The sequence below is a fragment of the Microtus ochrogaster genome, linkage group LG5 (assembly GCF_000317375.1).
Source record: "Microtus ochrogaster isolate Prairie Vole_2 linkage group LG5, MicOch1.0, whole genome shotgun sequence".
In the NCBI taxonomy this organism is placed as follows: Eukaryota; Metazoa; Chordata; class Mammalia; order Rodentia; family Cricetidae; genus Microtus; species Microtus ochrogaster.
Window position 1 is genome coordinate 65,883,802 of NC_022031.1, and position 27,559 is coordinate 65,911,360.

The window sequence follows — 27,559 nt, forward strand, 5'->3', positions numbered from 1 at the left end:
GGAGGTGGGCGGTCCTTGGACTTCCCACAGGTCAGGGAACCCTGATGGGTCTTCAAGCTGATGAGGGAGAGGGACTTAATCGGGGGAGGGGGAGGGAAATGGGAGGCGGTGGCGGGGAGGAGGCAGAAATCCTCAATAAATAAATAAATTTAAAAAAAAAAAAGATTCACAGGGCCCTACCTTTGCCATCTGCACTACTGGCTATTGATAGGCTCTGAGAAGTCGGCAGTCACTCTCTTTAGTTATGTACCCACTGCTGAGTTCTAACAGACAGCTCCAACCCCATGGTAACACAGAAGGCCCTGGTTAACCTCGCAGGTTAACAAATAGCTAAAAAATGTGAGAAAGATTTGCTAGGAGAAGGAAAGGAAGATAGGGGTGAACAGGAGGTAGGGGCGAGTGGGGTAAGAGTGGCCAGTATACATGCATACATATGTGAAATTGTCCAGAGTTAAAAGAAAAAGACCCATATAACACTTTGCCAGATTTGCCTTGAACCAGAATCTTAACTCTAAGATGTTGCCTGTGACATCTGTTGACAAGATTCCTGTCATCTGGCTAAACTAAGGTTACTTTCTCCTTTCTGAATTTAACAAAATCTTTAATTTTCCCCTAGAAAAGAAGCCAACATAAATTCTTTCATAAATCTTCTTCCAGTATCCAGTTTTACAATGATGACTTTCTTATACACACATCAGAGACAATCCCTTTGAACTATGGTCATCAAGATCATTAAGATCAACAGCTGATTTCCCAGCAGTGATGAACACACACAGATGGCCTAATCATATAGCACGCTAAGGACCTTCCCTACCTTCCTACTGACTCATCATCGTAAACCTTACTACCTTTTGTTTCGGTGTAGTTGAGTTCAGTTTATTTCCCCATACAACAGTCTCAGGAAAAATATTCCCTGCTTATATAATATGTTCAGTACAAATTTTCTTTGACATTGTGGTTGTTACTCAATATCCAGATTCGGAGAGCTGCATATAGGTTCCTGAATAAGCAGGCAAGTATAAATGTAAACATCAAAAAGGATGAAACACACGTAACTGTTCTGTGAGTACTAACCATATAAATATTATCACACAGAATTTCTGCTGTGTGTTAGCTCAGAAAAACATCAAAGTCATTATTTCAAACCCTACTCATTATCATGAAGAATAACCTTAGTGACCTAGAACTTCATCTTCTCTTCATAAATGTTGTAATCCTTTAAAACATTTCCACAGGTATCTTGCTGTAACATGCAGTAATTCATAACTAGTTTGTTTCAACATCTGCCCTGGCTTAGCTTGTCTGAGACAATTTTTGTAATGCTTGTCCAAATGTATCCGATTATTTTATTTTATCACCACCCATTTGAAAAAGAACTCAATTTTATTTAAAAGTATTAACTCTCAGCAATTATGTTTTGAATTTCAAAAGACTGAATCTTGAGAGTGGTATGAATTACAAAGAACAGCCCTGCTTAAATACCAGAGAAGATAATACATCATATTGTTCAAATTAAAACCAGTATGGCCTTAGTCTTAGGTTTCTTCTCACCCCTTCATGTGGCATATGGTATTTCATTCTTGCCAGAAAAAACTACTAGGTATCCCATGTGCCCTGTGAACTAGCTTGTTTGGAGAGTGGGCGATGAGACCTCGATGTTCGATTTTCAGATACATTTGGTAATCACTCAGATATTTTTGTGATTTGAAAACTAACTTATATGATTTCATAAGATAATAATTTCCAAAAAAAAAAAAACAGAATTAGTGGGGACAAAAATCTTTGCTGAGAGAATCAATAATGAATATTTATATTTAAATAATTATATTTAGACAGGGGTAGGATGCCTGTAATCCCTGCACTAACAGGCAGAAAATGATGGTGGAGACCTAAAGGCTAAAGAATGAGATCCTGTCTCAAAAGAAACATATTTAAACTTATAATGAGGCATAAATAATGATGGTATTATCTACAGAGAAAAAGAAATCATGCAATCTGGTCTGCCTTCCATCAGTAGTTAACCTAATACATACATAAAGATACCTAATTTCCCCTGCTGAGACTGAGTGGACCTTACAGAGAAAATCATCCAGGAGCCAAGAGATGAGATTAAAGTTTTGGAAGTCATGACAGACAGCTGACAGAAGTACTATTCACATAATCATAACAGTGCATGAAAGTTCTCAGTAAGGAAACGTCTTAGAAATTTACAAAGCTTCAACTAGAAGTGAGTAGAGTAGGAATGTTATCACAGAAAGCAACTCCAGTGCCGTGGGCCATGCCAGAGGAGCAGCGAGCTGCAATTGAAGTTCCAGGTGTCACCCACTAGAAGGGAACCCTCCGATGGGCTGATCTCATTTAGGCAAGGCCATGGGATATGGACCCCAAATGTCTTTTGCGTCTACTGTCTTTACATGTTTGCTGCGGCTCTCTTTCTCTGGTATCTAGCATGGTGTGAGTGGACATGGGGAGATTTCCACTGCCTGTAATATAGTGTGTTTATCTCTTGAAAACATCCTGTTCTACTGGGCATTCTGTATGTTCTGAATACCATTGGTTAATAAAGGACTGCTTAGGGCCTATAGCAAAGTAGAACTTAGCTACGCAGGGAAAACTAAACTGAATGCTGGGAGAAAGGAGGCAAAGGAGGGAGAAACCATGTAGCCCTACCAGAGACAGATGCCAGAACTTTAGCGGGTAAGCCACAACCACGTGGTGATACACAGATTAATAGAAATGGGTTAAATTAATATGTAAGAGTTAGCCAATAAGAAGTTAGAGCTAATGGGCCAAGCAGTGACTTAAATAATATAGTCCCTGTGTGATTATTGCGGGTCTGAGCTGCCAGGCAGCCGGGAAGCAAACAAGTGGCTTCCTTAAAACAACCCCTAAACTGTATTGGCTAATTTGAGAAATGATAATGATAGCTTTTACAGTAATTTGATGAGTAAAAATAAATGCAAAGATATGTTTCATACCCAGGGTCTGTGGGTCTCATCTAAGGAACTGCATGGATTATAGCTCAAGTTAAAGACTAATAATTGAGTCCCAATAGCCCAGTTAGTTTAAATTCTTTTAAACTTAATGTTGGGAGATATGTTCACAGGTCTAAGAGTGCATCACAGTTGAAACAAAACTTTGAAAATAACAAAGTTAGACTAAGATGTTTTCGTTAAATAACCAAGAGGGCCATCTAAAATTTAAGAAAGGCACATAGTTGAATGTGGAACTCTTTAAGGTCAGGGAACAAGAACAGAGCAGCCCAATTATTATTGGCTGATATGCTCTCCTTACTAGGTTTGGTTGATGACCAAAGGTGATGATTAATTCCTTATACCATTTATGTCCTCAATCTCCTGATATAAAAAACTATTAATGAATGGATGTGTGCCCTAAAGATTTAAAGTAGAGCTAACTGATTTTTTTTATATAAAGGTTTAGGCTTGTGATTCCTTTAAGATTACTTATAATATTACCTTTCATGATAAGTAATAAAGTAATTGGCCCTTTCTTTGTAACTGCAAATGCAGCCTGCTGGTAAAAGACCTGACAAAAGCTCCTTGCTTGCCACATGGTTAATCTATAACAAGTTGCTTGGGTATGAATGTACGTGGGTTCTTGGGATAATTTGTTTTTCAGCTATAATACATAAAATGTTTAATAACATGAGGGAGATGAAAAACATGTTTTTACCTATAATCATTCACTTGAAAAAATGGAACGCAACTCTTTTGACTCTTGTGCTGCCTGGAAGAGTCTTTGGGGGTACAAAAGCCATAAAATAGCATGAGATAGGGGAGAGAATAAAGAAGAATAAGAATAAAGAAGGAAACCACCAAGAGAGCTTGTGAGTGCCTTTTCTTCCTAACCTTCTCTGATAGAAAAGTTTAGCCTTGTTGACTCTGTGGATTCCTGTCAAAGCTCTGAGCTGCAGGAGACTGGTCGCCCAGAGAGCTCTACTCCAGGGGGACAAAATTCAAGTCACTCAAAGCTTTCATCTCTCCTATTCCCTCTTTTCCTGAGAGGGAGGAACAGAAGCAACTTTAGCTACTGGGTGAGAGAGGACAGAAAAATGAGCAACCAGAAACTTATAGTGGCCATGTCTCCTCATTTCTCTGCCAAGCGTTCAAACACTGATACTATTTCAAAAGAAGGTTCAGAGAGCTGATTGTTTCAATGACCTGGGTATTTCATTATTAATACAGGTAGTTTGTGTCTTCAGGTGACTACATTCCATGAAGACAGAAGGCATAAGGACAGGGCTGGGATGGAAATTCCTTTTCCATCTCAAAATAGATTGAATAAATAAGAAATTTGCACAGAGGTAAGGTACAGGAAGCTTTGAGAACCCAGGAAAGAACGAGATTCGTTCTTAAGTACAAATCTAGTTACCTGGAAAAAGTGGTGAAAGGAATTAAAACCTGGGGAAGACAGTGATCTCGTTTTGCTTTATCTATTCCTACAATGAGTAGTTCCAGAAATGAACATTTCTCATACACTCAGAGTTTAGACTGTTGTGGGAAAAAAGTCAAGTCTGGTACCTTTATATATCATTCAGACTCATCACTTGCAGATTCTACATTAATTCCCCAGCTAACTAAAGTGTATTTGTGCTGTCAAGTCAAGATCAGGTGTTTCATTTGATGAGTGCACATGAGAAGAATGGCAATCAGCTTCAGTAACCCAATGCATGGAATGTAAACTAATTTTGAGACACCTAAGTTCTGCCTTCCCTTTCCACATACTATAACTAGGTATTCTTTCCATTGTCTAATACATGTCTGTACTTGTTGGCAATTTCACTGTATAAAATGATCTTCAATATAAAAGCTCAATTACAATCCAATATTGGTGAGGCCAATGAGCTTGAAATGTACTAAAAGGAAATTATGTGTGTGCTACAGAAAACTTTTAGTCAGGCATGAGCGAGCAATTTGTGCTTTTGTCTATGAGTGCTATGTTAATGAATCCAACAATACCAGCTAGATAAGATGTCTACATAGAGATGTGCATAAAATAAAACCTGCTGGAGATGTTGCATCTAGAATCTTTCCAAACAAACTCCAGTTCTTCTAGGTGCAATGGTCAGAATCAGTAGCAAATCCACAGAATCACCACTGTCAGCTGCATCTTCGCAGTTGTCTGTGGGATATATGTACATAGCTGTTGCAATATAGGCAGGCATGTGAAAAGAAATCCTTGGAATACTCAGGAATCATCTTCAGTGAGTGGTCCCTGCAGGTATCATACAGGGAAGCAAAACCCATGAAGAGATAATGAAAATCCAGTGCACATTGACTTCATCAACCTGAGTCAGACTTTGGGGAGTCTAATGTCAGGGGGTTTGTTGTCAACATATTTAAAACACAGTACAATTTGGGGAAAGGTTTACAGGCAACATTCAGCGCAATCAGTCCAGTTACAGGTGCACAATAACACCTAAGGTATGACTGTGCACAAACGACTTACAAAGTACTTGTGACAGTGAAGGTGGGTTCTATAGCTAGCTAAAAGGCCTAAAATCTAGTGTGGTCTCTGACCAACAGCATAGAGGTCAGCAGGCCATAAAATACTTGTGACATTTCCCGTAAGAATGGGTAACAGTCTAGCATCTAGCGAGGGAAGAGTCTGGAATAATCATTCTGGGGAATTAGGGTGAGGTCTGCCCCTTGAGATGGCAAAAAGTTGTCAGGTTGTTAAGAGCCTCTACTCTCAGCATTCTGGATGGAATGCAGGCATTTGATTTTATCTCCTCTGTTCAGGAAACACCTCTGCATGGTTCACATTCCTGGTTCTCTTAGTGCTTCTCTGTGAGTACAAGCACTTCTGTGCCCCCAACATCTCAGCACCTAAATTGAGGGCCGTGCTTAGCGAGGAAAATGGACCTGTCACCTGAGTTTGATTCTCCACTGCCATTAATGACCAGAGTTCCTGTAGTGAAGGAGCCATCATTAGAGGCCAGAATTGCCTTACCATCAAGAACAATTATTTAATGCCCTGGAAGGGCAGCCAGCTCTAGTCTGAAGGAACACTGTGCGTCATGACGTCAAGTAAGTCAGAATTAAGCTGCTAACCCTCACTCCTGTTTAGGGTTATTAATACCATTGAATACACGTCATGTTAGATACCTTCTTCCGCATCCATTAGTATACTCAATGCCCACCACTCTTTGCTCATGGAGAGCCCAGGGATCAGTACAATCACTGCAGTGAAACAGTCTCAGAGATGATTCTTGTTTCCCAGACAAATAGCTCTCATTGGCATAAGGACTGAAACTATGAAATACTGAAATGTCAGCTGTACTGACAATGTGATGCTGGCCCAATCAGACTTGAGACACAACAAGAAAAGACAATGTCCTCCTGGTGCACAGCAGGACAGAACTAGCAACACCCAAGAAACTCCACTTTTCCCACTCGGATTATTAGAATTTGCTTTTAGATATTGTTTTCTGAGAGAAATTCTCTTGGATGATTAAAGCAAGCTGCCTCATTTAATTGTGTCATTTTATATCCCCCAAAGAAAAAAAATCATTGCTCATCATACACTCCATATTAAAGATATCAAGAAATTTACAATTTTAGGATTTTTCTGCTAGAATTTTATTGTGATTTGAATGTTTATTGTTTTTCAAATTTTATTTATATGTTGGAAATAAGTCCCAAATGTGATAGTATTAGAAGATGATGTTGCAGAAGGTAATCAGGACCTCGTTAAACGAGGCCCTCAGCAGCTGTTATGTCCCCTCTGCCACCTGAGATGGTAGAGGGATGTTGACTGAAGATCAGAAAAAAACAGCCCTCACCTGAACTCTAATGCCTTCATCTTTAACTTAACTTTCCTGCTTCAACTAGTGGAAAAATAAGACTGTATTGCTTATCAACCTTACTCTATTGCACTTTGTTAATCTGCCCAAAGCCAAGAATGCATAGCTGTTTATACTCTAAACTCACTGAGTTTGGTTGTCCCTGCTTTGTGACATTCATGACTTCCTTAGTGTACTGTCCTAGGACAAGTTCATAACCAATTCCTAGAACACTAATTTCTACCCCAAGACAGGAAACATGTTAGTTTTAGAGATTTAAAACAGACATATAAAGGTATAAAATATTCAGAGTACTATAATAACGCTTTGAGGTAGAGAATTTTATGTATGCATATTAAATAATGTGAAGAGTATTTTAGAAATTCTAACAAAAACATTCACCAGATTTATGAACTTGTTATTACATTAGCTTGTGCGCAGGTAAAAATTTCAATGTTACTGACATTTGTATCAATTAATCAATGTGTTTACTCAACTATAGAGCATTCTCTGCATAATCAAACATTTTGCAGGAAGCTATAATTACCCCCTCTGAAGTTTATAATCCTGGTAGAACAAAAACAGCACAGATACAACAGAATCACAAATAAGAACTGGCAAAAAAAGTTGCCCCAACTATGAGTCACAGTCAAAAGAGAAAACAGCCTTAGGAAACATCTAGAAATGCTTCCGGTATTAAAAAAAGGTGGAGTGAAGTTGATTCTTCAGATAAAAGAAGCCAATTTTCCAGATGGAAATCAATCTTGGAGGAGAGCTACATTCCCAGAGAAATGAGAACAAATAAATTCAGCCTGTGTTCCTGGGTGGAGATTATGAAGTTCCTCAATAGCACTAAGAGTTTGGGTTTATTTAGTAACAAGTAAGAAGCTGTGGAGGGGTTTCAACTAGGAACTTAATTTTGCTTTTGTTCACCTCAACTCATTGTTCAGACAAATGTCCTTTGACATCTAAACATTTTTGCGGGCTAGTTAAATAATCTAAGACTACTTTCAGTTAAGTGCAAATACTTTAGTGTGTTTGTTTTTTGTTTCTTACAAGTTAGGTCACCCTACTTCCTCTGTATCATACACAGACTCCCCACTGTATAATGCCTTCACTACATGTCATTCCAGCATTACCATATCCCACATGCACCCTTATTATTACTGGTAGAGTGACGCCTTTTAAAATTGTATTGATTCATTAACAAAATAAGTTCTCGCACTTTAAAACTATCTGAGCTTCTTGCTCTGCAGTTTTCACAAGATTACAGACTGAGAGTCTTGGTCCATATCAGGAATTAAGCAAGTGTTACCTATGAAGGCAGGCTACTCTCTGTCTCCGTAGGTAGCATTTGTGGAGCACAACCTCACTGGGTGGCTTCTTGTGTGGTTTTGCACTATAGTGCACAGCTTAATTGCTGCAGTTAACGTATTTAATATCACAATGTTTCAAACTATGGTTTGTGCCTCAAGCATAGAAATCAACACGCCATCTCAGAAATATTTGCTGGCTCATCTCACCACCCATTAAGAACTGTGTGTCCTCAATGGTTCACAAATCACTATTACTTCACTCTGCCTGTTCTTCGGTTTTGTTTTGGTCCATGTTCCATCGTGCCCCGTATGTTACTTGACTTCTCTAAAAGCATCCGAGTCTCACAGTTTCATACAAATTGTTGTCTCTATCAACTGTTCCCTCTGTCAATCAATCAGGGATGGGCTAATTGATACCCTCGGATTTTAGGTGTCTTTTTACAGTCTCTTGTGGACCTTTTGCTGGCTTCTGTGCATAGGTCACCACCTTTGTCCTCCACTCAGAGCAATCCTTCTCTACCAAATACCCTGTTTATTTCACTCACTGCATTACCAAAACCTAACCTGCGTTAGCACCTTCACTTTCTTTACTGCTAAACTGCTTCATGGAACTGCTCTTTCCACAGACATAGAAAGAGGTGTTTTTCAACACAGCAGCCTCCCCTGACCTAGTAATCATATCCTCACATAGGGCAGTTCTTGTTCTGGAACTAACAGATCCACAACTAGCCTACTCAAGAAAATAAAATCAGATTACCAGTTCAGAAAAGGAAGATGCGGTACAATTTCAGATTGCACAGATACTGAAAAAAAAAATAAAATAATGCTTGCTTTGTCTGTGAATTTGACAACTTAGATTTTAAGGAATTTTGTCTTATAAATCACAAAATAATAAACAAGAAACAATGGGGATTTTGAGTTATTCTTTGAAATTGTAATCAGAAATTATGAATAAAACTTATCTACAAGTGTCTTCATCAGCAACCCAACATTGAAAATATTCTACAAAAACTGTCAAAAATCAGGAAGACTAGGCATTGTGCCCCATGCCTTAAATCCCTGCACTTGAGAGACAGAGACAGGAGGATCTCCAAGTTTGAGGCCAGCCTGAGCTACAAAGCAAGTTACAGGTCAGTTAGAACTTCACAGAAAAACCCTGCCTTGAAAAACAAAGCAAAAAATTTAGACAAGAAAATTCACACTCACATGATGAGACTCAACTATTAAAAGTTGCAGAAGAATGATTACAAAACAAGCAAAATTTAAAATTCTCAACATCATTTAGAATTATCAAATAGATTTCACAGTGGGGTTAGTACTTTAATTCAATGCAGTGTCTTTATCCATTTATTTCGATCTTATTTAATTCTTTCATCAGATTTTTATAGTTTTCACTCAGAACTTCATACACCTTAAATAATTTTGCATTTGTTATTTGACTGATGCTGTTAGAAATGAAATGTTAAATTTTAAGTTTTAAATTATTTATTGCTAATTTGTTACTATATTATTAAATACTGATTTTATTCTTGTAATTTACTTTGAATGTTTTGATCATGATAACTATTTTTAATTGCAGCTACTATCTTATAGATTCAATAAGAACTGTTTTATAATTGTAGTAATCATATTTCTTATACATATAGAACCATGACTTGGGAATAGTTTTGAATAGACAAGAGAATTTTGAAGGGGGAAAAAAAACCAACAGATAGACCAAAAAAAAAAAAAAAGCAGGAAATGTGAGAATTAGTAAACCCTGGTTTCAAATTTTAATAAAACTATTATGATAAAACATGCCTTGCTGGCATTAAGAATCTAAATATAAATTTTTAAAAAACACATAAAAAGGATTAGAAAGAAACTATGCTTTTATTCAATGAACTTTTTTTAAAAAAAGATTTATTTATTATGTATACAACATGGAAGGAATGTTGTATTCAATGAACTTTTAATAAACTTACAGGTGTAATTTAGTAGAAAAACAGTCTTTGCAGCAACAGATGCTACCTAGTCCATATGTATCTCTTAACCTCAAAACCCACAGTTAGTAAATCAATCTCAGACTGGCAGGAAAAGTGACGACTCCCTAACTCCTAGTACAAAACTTGGAAACATTAGTCTGACATATTTAAAGCTTTGATACTTTTAAAGGAATAAACAAGAAAGTAAATATCAAGTGACAAGCCTAGAGAAAACACTTGCAAAAAGTACATCTGGCTGATGCTTGTTCCCTGAAAAGATAATGAATTTATTAAAGAGAGTGGGGACAAAAGATCCTCCATTTTAAATTAACATTCACAAATGGCAGAGAAGCTCTTAAAAGGCACATTCAACGTTGATAACTACTAACTATATGAAACTTAAATCCACAACAAGATGCCATTCCCACCCCCTAGCAAGGCTAGAACTCCCGACTGTCAAGAGTGAGCGCAGCTCAAGAGGTCCTGGAACTGTCCTCTGCTGACAGTAATGCAGCCACACAGGCTGTCGGAAAACAGCGACTCTTAGGAAGTGGCTCAACAATCTGGGTTCTACAGGTTCAACCCAGATAAATAGAAGCAGATGTCATAAGAAAGTGCACAGTCATATTACTAGAAGCAGATTGGAGCTAGGTCCTCAAAGTCAAGCATTCCCTCCCGAAGAGGGGCTTGTTAAGAATCTGGAAGTAACCAAATACCCAAGTCTGAGAAAACCACTCAAATTTACAGGATTCACACGCCTCCGCCAGGGTTATACAAACAATTACAGCTGTGAGGAAATGCTCCACCCTGTTGAGCTGCCTGCAAGAGACTCCCAACTAGTAGAGGGGTTGAGGACTGGCCTCAATAAAATCACCTCTCACCAGTGTAGGGCGTGGGAACTGAAGGCAGAAACAAAAGATAGAATCGGGAGGGAGTTTCAGGGATTACTCAGATCTTGAAATACCCTGTGTTTATTTTTCCACAGCTTTTATACCCAATGTAAACCGGGGGAGAAGGTAACAAAGACTTTATTAATATGATACAGCAAGGGTAACTCACACAGTCCCTCTGGACTTCCCATCATCAGCGTTCTGTTGACTAGGTAGCGAGACGACCCAAATCACTGCATCATTCAGGTACACTGAATCGTGTCAGCGAAACAGACCTCATAGCTACAATGGAAGGAACAGAGGTACATTTCCATATCCCGACCACCTGTCAGGACATAACCGAGCTATCTTAACTTCACAAAGGGGCCAGGCAGCCACCTCCTGAACTAGAAGATGCAATTAAGCCTTGTTATTCCTCAAACTCTCTGACAGTCAGATAAACTGGGAAATGGGTCTACATTTCTCAGCCTCCACAGTGACCAGCAAGCCATGCATTCATGTCCAGCTTTTCTAAGTTATCATTTAGGAAGTATGGTTTCTTTGTGTGTGCATGCAATATAGACCCATTTGAAACACCCCAAAATAATCCCCTACCATACTCCTGTAAGTAATCCCAACAAACTCTCTACTTTTGGCCAGAGGTAGGTACAATTGCTTCCTTAGCTGGGGTGACCCAACCTACAAGTGATAAGTCTTTACTACAGACTAGTATTCTGCAGTGAAGAAGAACATGACATTGATACAGCAGCAAGATGAATAAATACCTCTCCATTATAGGATTCTGTTAGCATGAAATTCTAATGGAGGTGCATGTTTAAAGATGGCAAGCAGATCAACTGGGGGAGAGGAATGATGGAAAGGCATAAAAATGCTTGTTTAGAATTTTGCACTGTAGTCATGGTAACAAGATTGACTATAATTGCCAAGATCCATCAACCTGGACAGTTTAAAGGAAAGACTTTATTTTATATAAATTGTAACTCAATAAAGATTACATTTAAAAAAAAAAAAAGCAGACTCTGAATAGGAGTAAAGTGGTGCCACAAGGTGGTCGGAAATCAGTCGGGAACTGAACATTTGGTGAATGCCCACCAGAGCCCAGAGATCCCCTGGAGTACAGAGGCGAGGATGCTGCAGTGGGTTCTAATGCATATAAGTAAGTCATTGCCGCATCTTTCAGAAACCCTCAGGTATGAATACACAAGACACACACACACACAGCGTACTCTCCAGTTGGCTCATCTGTGCCACACCCAGTTCGTATTCTACTTTTATGATAGAATACCGATGTTCTCAATTTTGTGTAAAGCTTCCAGATTATGCCCCATGTCCTAATCAATTGTTGTAATGAAAATACATTCATACAAACATTCTGGAAGACCCTGTGCACAAGCCTGCAGAAAGGTCCAGGCACATGTGCAAGATCTGCAGACTCTGTGGCATACACTGGGTGACCCAGGAGGCACAGAGCTCATTTTGTCACCCAGCATTGATGTGAAGACTCAATCAATCTAAGTGTCAGTGCTAATAAACATAGTTTCCTCATCTGTTGAAAGAGGACTAGATAGATTATTATGAATGTTAAAGCAATAAATGAAAAGCTCAATAAATGTCAATGTTTATTGCTGGTCTACATTCTGAGAGTTTACAAATCTCTTAACACCAATATACAAATAATTTATTCCATAACACAGTCGACCGTAACCAAAACTGTAGTCTCTTTAGACTCTTCATAGCATAATTTACAAAGCTATTAAAGTAAATTTTGTGTTGAAAGTGAACTCTGCTATTTATTAATTTTAACTGACTGAGTATCAGTTGGTGAATGTTTATGCTGTCTCAAATTACATTTAAAAGAAGGAAATAAAACCACATTAAGACATGAATCTTGGGCAGTGATCCAGATCCTCACAAGGAAAGTGGTAAAATATGGAAAATAAACAGAGCATGGACACCTTTCACCCTCTGTCGAGTTTCTGGGTGACAGTGACGTTTTGCACAAGCTTGACTGAATTTCTTTCTTGCTCTGGGTTGGGAGGTAAAAGGCAGGAGAAGGCAGTACACATCCCTGCAGGGAAATTAAACCCCACAGAGACAAGGCAAGAGAGACATTCCGCACATTACTCACTAAATGAGAAAGTAATTTTCTTTGTTTTATTGTATGGCATCCTGCATTCTTAGACTGATAGCTTTAAAACTGTTACAAATTCCAATGTTTCACACAAAAAGATGACCATCAGATGGTATTCAGAGCTAGATCACATGATAGTTTTATTTTTTTGCATCTTGAGGAAACTCCATATTGGTTTTCATAGTGGCTAAACAGGCATGTATCTCCACCAGTAGTGTATGAGGGTTTCTTTTTGTCTACATCCTTTTATTTGCTATTTGTTTCCATGGTGACTACCATTCTGACTGTAGTATTTTGGTGTAGTAACAGGTTCTGGCTATGACAAACAATGCTGCTATGAACACAGTTGAGCACATGTCCTTGTGGCATGATTGAGATTGAGCATCCTTTGGATAACAGAATATGGACTAAGACTAACACAGGCTTAGAAGCAGTCTGTGAGTATATTTAAAATACTAAGCATAAGTAATCAATTAGGAGCTTTAAATTAAAGTCATCTGAAAAACTGTATTCCTAACTATTGTCAGAGATGAAAAATTATAAGTGTAGACAAGCATGCAGAGAAAAATCTCTGTCTACTGAAGATGAAAATTTGTACAATCATTATACAAAACAACAAGAGAACTTTCATTAACAAAAAAAAAACAAACAAACAAAACCTGGATGTCTCAGTGGTTAGAAACTCTTGCTCCTTTTCTAGAGACTGCAACTTCTGTTGCCAGCACTTGTAACAGGAGGCTCCCATCTGCCTTCTACTAGAAATGAGACAGTGTGGATCAGTATAGCACTCTGGGGTGCTGAGAATGAAGTGTCAGTATAACATAGAAGCACAGAAATACTCCGCCAGTCAAAAGAATAACACACTGAGAAAGGATTATTAAAAAGACTATACAGGTAACTACACAGGATTGAGGAAAAATAGTAAGGGGATAATAGGCCAGCAGCTGGAACCAGGGACAGTAGACAACAGTGAGATACGACCAGTCTAGGCCTGAAGGGATAAGGGGAAAGATGAGGTCACTGAGGGAGAAGGTGAGAGACTGTGGTTTGAATCTGAAATGTCTTCAATTGGCTCGTGCTGTGAATGCTTGTTCTCCTTTTGCTTTTTGGTCCTGGCCATACAAAAGCACCCGATGTGGGCATTTTATAAAAGCTTATGCCCGACTGTGCCTGAATGACAAGAAACAGCCAGGTGAATGACTCAGACCTCAGGGCCCCCATCCCTTGTTAACCTCCACTGTTTCCATTATGTGAATTCAGTTGATGGTAAGTAGCAAGGAAGATAGCTGAGGTAGCTGACATAAGCCATCCTGTTGGGGTATAAGTCAGGATAGAAAAGGGTCAAGAGCTCTGTGTGTGTGTGTGTGTGTGTGTGTGTGTGTGTGTGTGTGTGTGCGCGCGCGCACGCGCGCGCTACTGGGTATGTAGTTCTGTGCATTTAGATACTTCCTATGAATGTTTTTGAAGTCTTATAAAGCACTCAGAATTAGATATATTTAACATACTTTTTGATGATAAAACTCAGGCAAGATATATTATTTCCATCACTGTTCTACAAAGAGCCAACATTGCAAACTATTAAAAAATGTGAAAACCACTTTATCACTACTACTGTTTAATTTCTTCAACATTCCAGTGAATAAATAGCCATAAGAAATGAAGATATACAAAATATATGATAAATTACTGTTATTCCCAGACTTCATTATCATTATTTTAAATGATTAAAAGAAAATATATGTAAATATATTATGATAATGTACGCTCATTAAGGCAGATTTTATAAATACACGGAAGCCAATTTAAATAGCTCTTACATATATTAAAGATACTTAAAGAATATAATAAGAAAATAATCTTATTCTAAGCTAAAGGCTTATATTGATTGCAAACTGAACAGATTCTAGAATCACCTTGAAGAAATGTAATGAGACCAAATGATGTAGCAAATACTGGAAAAAAATAAGACAGAAACCCTAGTGAGAAGCAAACCATATTCTCAAGTGGGGGGCGGGGGAATTTACCACAAGAAAAATGTGACAGGCTAGTGGTAAAACAACATTCAGCAAAACTGGATAAAGTCATCAATTCTAGACTTTAAGCATTTAAAATCCAGAGGAAATAAAATTTTTAGAAAGTAAAACAAGCATAAAAGTATCTAACAAAAGTTATTACTTTCAAAAATCCAAATCAACTGTCTGACTTTAGAGCTGAAAGAAAGCCATAAAAAAAAAGTGAAAGAAAATCACTTCCTGTTAGGAATCTGCACTCAGCATAACTTCTGTGCTGAAGAGCCAAGCACCAATCATTTTAGAAAAGAGGTTAGAGAAGTCTTTACATATATGATCTGAGTTCACTGGCCACTTGTACTTCAGCTTTTGAAAATTATGTTTACTTAATTAACCTATGTGTTGACTGAGTATTTTGTTTTCAGGGATTTTAGTTCTTTATGCGTTCTGAATATTAATTCTCTGCTAAAGTTTTGATAGTGACTTTGTTTTTATTCTGCTGCCTGTTTCTTCAATTGATTGTTTTCTTTCCTGGGAAGAACTTTTATTCAACGTCATTTGTTAAATCTGCATTTTATTCCCTGAATTATTGCCTTTCTTTTCAGAAAATCCTTCCTATGACAATATATCAAAGTCTTTATCTGTGTTTTATTTCATGCCTTCAGGTCTTATGCTAAGATAATTGATCCATCTAGAACTGCTTTTTATACGGGCTAAATGGCAAAGATTGTCTTAATAAGTTTCTATTGTTATGATAAATCACCATGACCAAGACAATTTATAAAAGGAGTTTATATGGAGCTTGGAGTTTCAGATGGTTAGAGTCCATATCCATCGTGATAGGAGCATAGAAACAGGCATGGAGTTGGAGCAATAATTGAGAGGTAACATCTTGAGACACAACCAGGAGACAAAGCGTGAGACACTGGTAAAGAAACAGGAGTCTTGAAACCTCAAAGTCCATACCTAGTGAGACACCTCCTTCAACAAGACCATGCTTTAATTATTTCCCAATAATTCGATTAACTGGAACCAATAATTCAAACATATGAGCCTATAAGAGGCATTCTAATTCAAATCATCATGGAGGATCTAGCTTTTTCTCTAAACAGTTTGGTGAAGAAGCCATCATTTCTCCACTGTGCGTTTGTGGCATGTTTTCAGCATTGAGTTGACTGTGATTACATGTATTTATATTTGCATTCTTGATTCCACTCTATTGATTGATGTGTCTGTTTTTGTGCAAGTGGCATGCTTTTTTTTATTACTATGGCTCTGGAACAGTATGACTGAAGTCAGTTATGGCGCTATATAACTTGAACATTCTTTACTTTTTTCTAAAAAATGTTTTCATAGTTTTGGGACTTCTTGTTTATAAAGTGTGCTTTTTGTTTTTAAGACATCTTCTGCATACACAACCCAACAGCAGTAGGAATGAAAAATAAAATTTAAACACTCTAAGATAACATGCCACAGAAACACTAGTACATCATTATTTGCAGCAGCACTATCTGTAATAGCCAAGTTATGAATCATAAATGCGCATTGGAAACACATTAGGAACTACACACTATAGTCTCATCCTTTATGCAAACTAAGATAGGTATTTAGTGGATAAAGGATAGAATGACAAATAAGGATTGTTCTGTATGTTACTAAAGACAATCAAATAATTTGATACCTCTCTGTAGATAATTCTAGAGACTTACCTCAAAATGACCACGTAGACCCATAATCTACTAGAAAGAACCACATGGCACATGATTTTGTAGATTTAATATGATCTGGATGTGATTTTCCCAGTCTTTCTAAATTTATTTTGAATATCAAAATGGCCCCTTATAGTCCAACAGCATGGTCTTTTTTTTTTTAAATCCAGTTGTTTGTATGTAAACTAAAACTATTTGAAAAGTTAGGGCTGGCTCACAACAAGATGGCTTAAAATATTTGTGATAATAAGTAAGTACAATAAGAATGCAATTAAATTTTTTGTTAGACATGTTTTTAAAAAATCATATGTGTTTGTGATAACAAGATAATTGTTACAAATAATCTATACAGTAGATTTTTAACCAGTGTGTTATTAAATCTATAATAAAATACACATTAAAATCTTTCAGTAAGACCATAACAATCTGATTCATAGTATTTAATGTGTTCTCTCTTTTGTATTAATACTATTGAAACACCTCTGTGAAAAAACTCTAACTTGAAATGTAAGAAGATGAGTCACTGAAAATGAAGAAAATTAAGCTGCACTTTAAAATGTATTCAAAATAATTTACTAATAGAGTTAAAGTGTGTTATTAGATATGTTATAATAGAAGACCTGTTTCTTTCTAAACTACTGAAGATTGTTACAAAGATGAGTTTTTAAATGCTCATTCAGGTATGAAGAACTATAAAAAGCAACATTTTGAACTACAGTATGAAAATACCATGGTTGACTTTGTAAACTATATAAATACATGGAAAATAACTAAGAGCTTACATTTTTTTCATCTATCATAACAGAAATTTACATATTCTTTCTTGAGAGAAGAATTAACTTGAGATGGTAGCAAACTATAATTCATTGATGAAAATTATGTACAAGACAGCTTTGACTCCTCTGGGTCTAACAACAATAATAATAGCAGGATTTATGGGTAGGTTGATCCGGAATTTCCTGAGAAACTGCCACACTGCTTTCCAGAGTGGTTGCACAAGTTTGCATTCCCACCAGCAATGGATGAGTGTTCCCCTTTCTCCACAACCTCTCCAGCAAAGGCTATCATTGGTGTTTTTTATTTTAGCCATTCTGACAGGTGTAAGATGGACTTGCTGAACATAGCAGACAATGAGGACTACTGAGAACTCAAGAACAATGGCAATGGGTTTTTGATCCTACTGCACGTATTGGCTTTGGGGGAACCTAGGCAGTTTGGATGCTCACCTTACTAAACCTGGATGGAGGTGGGCTGTCCTTGGGCTTCCCACAGGTCAGGGAACCCTGATTGCTCTTGGAGCTGATGACAGAGAGGGACTTGATCGGGGGAGGGGGAGGGAAATGGGAGGCAGAGGCGGGGAGGAGGCAGAAATCCTTACTAAATAAATAAATTTAATAAAAATATAGCAGGATTTATGGATTTTATAGATTAGTAAACTGAATATTAAGAGGTCGAATTTCCCAAAGTTTGCACAGTCGATGCTCAGCGCGGTCTGGATCATGACCTGGATTCTTCTGATCACAGGCCAAGCTGACCAAAATGAAAACCTCCCAAGTGTAACTATGGCTCTTGCTGCCCCAGACAGACCAGGGACCAGTGCTGTTCTTCAGCACAGCTTCATAATATCTATATGATATCAAAGAGTTAACATTTTGTTTTTGTTGCCTCATCTCAAAAAACTGTCTTCCTTTAATCACATTCCTGTAGTATCTATGATCATGGTTCCTGTCATAACTATAAATATCTGTATTTACACCATTCTCTACTAACGTAGCTTCAAAGGAAGATCCTGTTTTCTAGGTGAGAGCCTTCCCAGCCTGTTTCCAAGCAGATTTACTCCAAATGAGGCAATTACACAAAGCTGAGAGCTGCATAGCACTTCCCTCTGATTGGCACACAGCCTGGAGTGCCATCCCAGACTGCAGTTCCTCATCTTATCAGCCACTTCACTGGAGGACAGTGGGAGAAGCAGGCTGCATTTGGATTTTTTCACAGCCTGATTCTAAAAGGCAAATACACTGATTTGTTTCAGGGACTGAGTCCTCTGAGTCCTTCCTGAGAAGTGGCTCTGCATCACTGCTCTGCCGAAATGTAATGATCTTCAGATGCTTCGTTCCCTCGAAGGAAGCATCTCTAATTGGAGAAAGCAGATAAGATAGCAAGCAACTGGGCCGAATTTTCTCTAAGGACCTCAGGCTGCTTTCACAATCACTTCTGAATTCCTTGCATTTCCCAATCTTCACATCATCCCCAAACCCATATAAGTCACTTTTTTTAAGAGTCGGCAGATTGTAAATAAGTTGTTCCTACAAAGCATTTCATAATTACATTTTGAAAATGGGCACTGTTACAGTGAGTGCCATAGTATATAAGCCTTGGACAGAATGAGATGGCTTCCCTGCATTCTCCATGAAAAAGAGGTTACTGTCATTTCCCGTCTAGAACAGCTGGACAGCCCACCCCGAATCTCCTCACAGAAACCACGTTGACAAGGGATACATGAACAGTTGGCATCCCACCAACATAAAAATCCCACCATGCCTATGACCTACTTTTTGACAGTCGGGTTCCTGAGTCTTTCTACAACATTAATTAATTAATTAATTTAAAATTTAAGAAAGAAATACAGACTCTTCCTTTCTGGCTTATGAAAAGGTAAGCATTCATGTTAGGTGACAAAACGAGAGAAAACCACATTGTGAGGCTCAGGGGTGGGGGGCGGATGTCAAAGGCTGATGTCCCTGCTTAGAGCTAGCAAGAAAGTGAAGGTATTTAAGGAAAGTAAGTAATTTACGATCCTGCCATCAACAACATTGCCATGGAGGAGAGCTTCTTGCTTCAGAAATGAACAGCTCACGGCAAGTCTTGGTTAAAACTTTGACATGTTAAGAAAACCAGATATACTATGCCTAAAGATATCAACATGAAAAAGAAACACACACAAAAGGATACTAAAACGCACATTATTTAAACCACTGAGTTTATAATAATTTAATACACAACAGAAACAGCAAAACAAAGGTACTAGAATCAGGCAGGCAAAGAGAAAATGTGCATTCTCTGGAAGAGGTAAGACAGATTTCAGCACACAAATTATAATAACTCATCACAGATGTCTCAAAGAACTGCCATGAGAACTACTTAGAAATTCCATATGTATGCATAGAAATATATGCATGTAACAATAATTAATAGGAAGGAGGCAATGAATTTGAGAGAGGGCTAGGAGAGGCATATGGGAAGATTCAGAGGAAAGAAAGAAACTGGTAAGTGATGTGATTATAATCTCATTTGCTTTCCTGTGTGTGTTTTCCTTTCCTTTCCATTTCTCTGCTTTTTACCACTAAGCAGTTGTGTTCCAAATGCAAGACGACATGCTTAAAGAAAAAAAATGTAATAAAAGTTAAGTGTGTTTAAAGGTTCTGTGATGGAAAAGACAGTTAAAATTCTGTGGAAAGTCATCCAGAAATTAAATCTAATGAAATCATAAACATAATTTTTTTTTTTTTACTTAACATCAGTACACAGCACATTTTTTTTCGTTTTTTTTTGTTTTGTTTTGTTTTTCGAGACAGGGTTTCTCTGTGGTTTTGGAGCCTCTCCTGGAACTAGCTCTTGTAGACCAGGCGGGTCTCGAACTCACAGAGATCTGACTGCCTCTGCCTCCCGAGTGCTGGGATTAAAGACGTGTGCCACCACTGCCCGGCTCACATTTTTTTTCTTGCATTGCAAAATTAAAATGAGGATCCACAAGCTTAGTTGTATATCCATTGCATGTCATGAAGACTGAGTTCATGAAGGTTGTTGGCATCTCATGAGAGTCTCCAGACTATCCACTTTTCCTGAATTCCTCAGTCATATCAAGTCATGAATAAGTCACAATAGTCCTCAGGGACATAAACTGTACCATTAAGAATACTTACAGTTTCTTTAAGATATCTAGGAACTGTATAAACTTCAATGTAACTCTTTCTTCTTCATGAAGAATAGGGCCACCACGTGCTTGTCTGACATACACAGATATGTTGTGTGAGTAATCACGTTGGGGTTTCTTTTCCTCTGTCTTTCCACTACATTTTCTGAACAAGAAAACAATATTAATAATATTTCACAATAAATAAAAATTTTACATGGAGTTCTACTTATGGTCAACACTAGAAATAAATGATTTGATAATAAATCAAACATTTGAATAGAATTCCTTCTTAGTGCTTCTTTTTTTTCAGACACTATTGTAGTTATATTTGTACTCCATTGTACCCTAAGCCTAAAAATTAGCATATATAAAATATTTTTAGCATGTATAATTTTATTATGTTATAACTTGTAGCATTTTAAATATTACATAATTCAAGGAAATTTTATGAATTAACAACCATATTTCCCTTTCCATACAACAGATTTACATATCAGTAGTTTTGCCACTAGGACATTTTTTAGTTGTTTCCTAGTTACAAACTACAAATGTCTTTACCATAATTATCACAACCATATTCATATTCAATAGCTTGTTATACTTTTCAGTCTTCCAATAAATATATGAATAAATTATGATTTGTTTCTAGTTCATTTCCCCAAGATATTCTGTTAAGTCTTTGAAAACTTAAAGAACAAAAAAGTAAAACATAATATCCATCTTTAAAAAGAAAATTGGCAATAAAATAATCTAAACAGCCACAAATTAAGTCCTGATGATAGATTAGGTCACATTAGCATCTAACTTTTACTGCATTGTTAAGTGTGCTATTTCCTATGCTATACATTATATATTCATTATTGCAAAACATTAGGACCAACAATTCTCTCTAATTTATAAACTAAGGAAATTTCAGAAAGTTTATCATTTCTTCAAAGAAAGAGACATAGAGATAGATAAGCAACAAAGGAAAAGACAAGCTCAGAGAAACAAAGACATGTGAGTAGAGATATATCAGACAAAAAGACAAATTAACCCAAGGAGATTATACTAGAACTATTTCTAGAGGAAAAAAAACTTAAAAATTCTAAAAATGGTGAAATTCTGTTCAAAAATAATTTTGGCTCTTCAATGGTCAAAATTATAAATAGCTTCAATTGACCATTTGTGCTTTTTTGGTAACTCTGTATCCAATTATTTATATGTTAATTTTCATTTTGTGACAGAAATGCATGAAATTACTTATGGAATTGTTATCAAATAGAATTACTTATAAAAGGAATCCATTTTATCCTCCATTGTTGACCTTGTACATTTTAGATATTGTTTCCAATTATAAAATAAAATATTTTTAAAAGAATATTTATAATACAACAGAAGAAAAGAAGACCAAAAAAAAACCAATTACAGGAGATTGAGGCAGATTTTAGAAGCAGAGTATGACCAGTGTGTGCAGCAAAGCACAACTGTTTCCTTCGTGCAAAGAACTTGTCTCCAGACATAACCACAGCCTAAATTTTGTTTGCATTATTTGCCTTTGTTTCCAGTAAGATTTATTATAAAGTATATAAATTCTATAAAAATAAAAATTTTTGCACATCTTAAATTTCCTATTCTGGTGGCTTTTATGGCTTGATTTTTTTATTAATTTTTTAACAGTGTTTTCACGAGATTAATGGCTATGGTTTTACCACTTTGCTACTGTAGGAGATTTCAGTGTACATTATCTACTCAAAAAGTTTGTTTCCCTTTATGTTCATTTTTTTTGTAAGTTAGTGTACAATTGGGTTTTTGCTTCCAGATTGGTTTCTCATTACAGGTCCTTTAGCGGAACAAATCCAATCGCGTTCCTCCCTTGCACCCATGCCAGTGCTTTTCACAGATCTCCCTCTCCTGACATCCCTTCCGGTACTCATTGACTTGTTGAGGCCCCAACTCCATAGACACTTCCTGGGAACCTAGGGGTCACTCTGGCCAGGAAAGCATTTAAGCTAACTCTATCACCTAAAATTACAATCTTACCAATCAGAGATGCCTAGATGCCAGCATAAAAAAACAACACAATAACAGACAGGACAGAATGTTTACTAGATCCCAGTAACCTTAGAACATGCAGGCCATAATTATTGCAACATAGCTGAACCACAAGAGAAAAAAAAACATTAAAATAGTTTTAGGAATATTTCAGTGAGGCTGAAAGAGGGACTGGATAAACCGTTAAAGAAATCTATGAAACACAAATAAAAAGTGCAGGGAAATAAATAAAATGGTGCAAGACCTTGAAGGAAATCAGAACAATAAAGAAAACCCAAACTTAAAGAAATCTAGAAATGAAAAATACAGGAACCTCAGAGGCAAGCTTCACCAAAAGAATTCAAGTGATGGAAGAAAAGTCCTCAGGCACTGAAGACACAATAGATAAAATAAATATTTCAGTAAAAGAAAATATTAAATATAAAAAACTCTTGGCACAAAACAGTCAGGAAATCTAGGACATTGTCAAAAAACTAAATCAAAGGATAATAATATTGGGGAAGGAGGAGAAAAACAAGCCAGAGACACAGAAAATATTTGCAACCAAATTATAGAAGAAATTTTCCCTAACCTAAAGAAGGACAAAAATATCATGGAAAAAAAAAAAAAAAAAAAAACTCCTCTTAACACATAAAAATCAGAATGCTAACTGTACAAAAAAAATTGAAGGATGCAAGGGAAAAAGACCAAGAAGCAGATAAAGGAAGACCAATTAGAATTATATCTGAATTATTAATGGAGACTCTAAAGACCTAAGGGCCTAAACAAATGTGTTACAGATTCTAAGAGACCATAGATGCCATCCCAGACTACAATATCAAGCAAAATTTTCAATCACAATAAATGGAAAAATACAGTCCATGATAAAATCAAATTTAGTAAATATATACTACAAATCTAGTCTTATAGATTATCAAAGGCACTTTAAGGGAAAACACACACACACCACCACCACCACCATACAACAATGAAGACAAAACAACACACACAAAACTAAATAGGAATCAACAATCATTTCTCATTAATAATTCTCAATATCAGTGGTCTCAATCCCCTAATAAAAAGATACAGACAAACATAATGGATGTGAAAACAGGATTCATTCTTTTACTGCATCCAAAGAAACACAGAACCAAAGAAACACTACCTGGCCCTGAATCCAGAGCTAAAGAAGCACACTTTGCCCCTGGAACCAGAGCCAACTCTGTCCCTGACCAATTGAACATGAAAACAACCAATCCCTGAGTATGAAACCCAAAAAGTTCCTGATCAGAAAGCCAACTAATCCCTGAGCACAAAATCTAGTCATTCTAAGCTTGTCCAAGCTCAAGAGGACCAAAATCTGACCAATTCCTTTCGTGAAAATCTTCTCCCTGGAAAAACTCTCCCCTAAGAAGCCCTATGAGGTGGCACACACCTTGAATCCCAGCGCTCAGGAAGCAGAGGCAGGCGGATCTCTTTGAGTTCGAGGCCAGTTTTGGTCTATAAGAGCTAGTTCTAGGACAGACTCCAAAGCTACAGAGAAACCCTGTCTCGAAAAACCTAAATAAACAAGCCACTCCTCTGCCTGTCCAGTTGGCAGCTGTCCTCTTCCACCATGGCAGAGGTAGCCACTCTCCTGGACTTCTTCCTAAATAAATACCTTTCTTGTGAGAGTTTTGGGTGAAGATTTTTCTCTCGCTGGTGCAGAGCAAAATCTCTGCTGGGAAGCTCCTATAGAAGAGCAGGGCAGAAGCAGCCATGATACCTCTGCTCAGAAACTCCTTTGGGAGTAGAGCAGAAGGAAAATCTTTTCACTGGAGCGGAAGCAGATTGCTACATTTCTGCAGGGGTTTCTCCCTGACAAAAGTGAAGCAGAAGAAGTAACATCTACTCAGACCAGAGCTGAGTAGAAATGGATACCTCTGCTGGGAAACTCCCATAGAGGGTTGGAGCAGAGCACAGCTGTAACCACTTTCTCAGAGAGGAGCAGGATTGCTACATCCTATGGGGAGACCATCCCCCAACAGATCACAGCTTCAATTATAGCCTGACTTCCTGACAAGTCAGGATACCCTTTCCTCCAGAGCTGTGAGTATCCAGGATACCTTCCTGTCACAGCTTCTGGTATAGTCCAGAATATCCTCTTCACAGTTTCATGTATAGCCTGATTTCCCAGACTTCCCAAAAAGTCAGAATACCTTTCCCTCTGCACCTGTAACACTAGCACAAACTACCACAGAACAGGTCACTAAAGAATGGGATACTCAATGGCCTTTCTTGCACAAAGTTCCAAATTACTTCCATATTTCTCCCCCAAATAACATGGTTATGTCTATCATAGCAATACTCTACTCCTGATATCAGCCTGTCTTTAGCTCTACTATTGCTGTAATGAAACACCATGTCCAGAGCCACTGGAAGATACAAGGGTTTATTTTACTTAGCTTCTACATTGTAGTTCATTATCAAAGAAGTCAAGACAAAAAAACTCAAGCAGGGCAGGAACATAGGGGCAAAAGATGCAGAGGCCATGAAAGGGTGCTGCTTAATGTCTTGCTCAACATGGCTTGAAAACCTACTTTCTTGAAATGGGAGGTGGGGAGGAGGTGGAAATTTTTAATGATGATGATGATGATGATGATGATGATGATGATGATGATGATGATGATGATAAAAGAATCCAGGACTACCAACCCAGTGATGTCACTATGAACAACAAATGGGCTGGTCCCTCTGCTATCAGTCATTAAGAAAATCCCTTACAGGTTGTGTATAACCAGATCTTATAAAGGCATTTTCTTAATTGAGGCTTCTTCCTGCCACACAACTTTTGAGTGTGTCAAGTTGACATAAAACTATCCAGCACAGGGATTAATATCAAAATGCATAAGGATTAAAACATAAGGACATTAATTAAAAAGGGGAGTGAAAATCTAAATAGACTATTCCCATAAGAAGAAACACAAATAGCTGAGAAGCACCAAAGAAATGTTCAGCATCCTTTATTATCACACAAAAACAAACAAAAACTTCTTTGAGATTTCATCTTACACTAGTCAGAAAGGCCAAGATCAACAAAGCAAATGACAGCACATGCTGGCAAAGATGAGGGATAAAGGGAAACACTCATCCATTGTTGGGAGTACTTCATTGCTAGAAGGTAAATATCAGTAATGAGTGAATGGAATAAGTGCCTTTCTCTGGAGAGACTGGGAGAGACTGTTTGGGGACATAGGGTGACAAACTTTTGGCCACCAATACGTCAAATTCTTAGAAAGCCTCTAAAATTTGCACATATCATTTTAAAGTATAGATTCCCCTCAAATCAAAATAGGCTTTTGTTCCTTAATTCTGCTTATTGTTTGATGAATAAGATTTGTAAGCTAGTATGCAACCAAGAACATTACATTTGCAGATGTACTATAGTTAGTGGTACGACACTGGTCTACTGATGGAATACTGGTCAATAATCCATACAACAACAAAAAATGATGTTGCATAACTGGCTGCTGAAACTCTAAGAAAAAAGTCTCCATCTGTGAAAGAGAAAAAGACTCTATGATTTCGGCATTGGCCAGAAAATCTTATTCTAATATCACCTCCTCTACTATGTTTTTCCCTTCAATGTATAACTTTTATTGGGGGGTGTTGATTTTAATTTGGAAGTTTTGTGGGGTTTTTAAATTAAATATATCCTTAGGTATTTTTATACATGTATATAATACATTCTGATTATTCCCATTGTCAATATCTCCTATCTCCCTCTTACCCCCAACAACTGACCTCCCTCAAAACAACAAATCCCCTTTTCACATTAATGTTTGGTTTGTTTTATGATGTTAACAAGAGAAATCCATGTGGGCATGTATTTAGAGCTAACCATTAGAGTATGACCATCTCATCAGTAGCTACATTAAGACACTGAAATGTTATTACATTTGAAGTAGACCTTAGAAGTTAGATAGATCTCTCATGCTCATTCCTGGAAAATACTATGAAAATGGCCATCCTACAGATGGCAACCTACAGATTCAATACAATTCTAAACAAAACTCCAGGATCTTTCTTTACATACATAGAAAAAGCAGACTTACGATTCCATGTGGAATCACAAAAGGCTGCAGATAGTCAAACAATTCTGAACCAGAAGAATACCGCTAAAAGTACCATCACATCTGATTTCAAGTTATCCCATAAAATTATATTAATAAAAATGGCATGATATTGGCAAAAAAACAGAAACATAGATAAATTGAATAAAATCAAGGGCTGATATGTAGTTCAAATATATAATGAATAATGATATAGAGCCACCTGTATCTTGACAAAGACAGAAAAATTTACATGGGGGGAGAACAGTATCTTATAACAAATTGTATGGTGGAAACATGATGTAAACATGTAGGAAAATGAAAGAATATTTTTACATCTCATTCTGTATAAAAAACACCTTCAAATGGATCGTGAACTTCAACATAAGACCTGGATCCCGAAACTACTAGAGAACAAATTGAGAGCACATTTCAACATGTATGTGAAACAAGAACTCTCTGAACAGGATTCTGGTCACTAAGGAAATACAGAAAACTGTAACTGGAGACTATTCGTTTGTTTCCAGGCCGCCCAGACCCAAATAATCACACAGAAACTATATTAATTACAGCATTGTTTGGCCAATAGCTTAGGTGTATTCCAAGCTAGCTTTTTCATCTTAAATGAACCCATTTCTATTAATTCATGTATCACCATGTTGCTATGGCCTACTGGTAAGTTTTCAGCATCTTTGTCCTTCAGCAGCTACAT

The 27,559-nt window shown here is 37.1% G+C and overlaps 1 protein-coding gene across 1 annotated transcript in view; it reads right to left on the minus strand.

The window, feature by feature from the left end:
- Positions 1-27,559, minus strand: part of Cnbd1 (cyclic nucleotide binding domain containing 1) — a 246,200-nt gene that overhangs the window by 182,456 nt on the left and 36,185 nt on the right. The window contains exon 4 of the mRNA XM_005362341.2: positions 20,748-20,903. Coding sequence (XP_005362398.1) covers positions 20,748-20,903 — 156 coding nt within the window. The remainder of the gene's footprint in view (positions 1-20,747; positions 20,904-27,559) is intronic.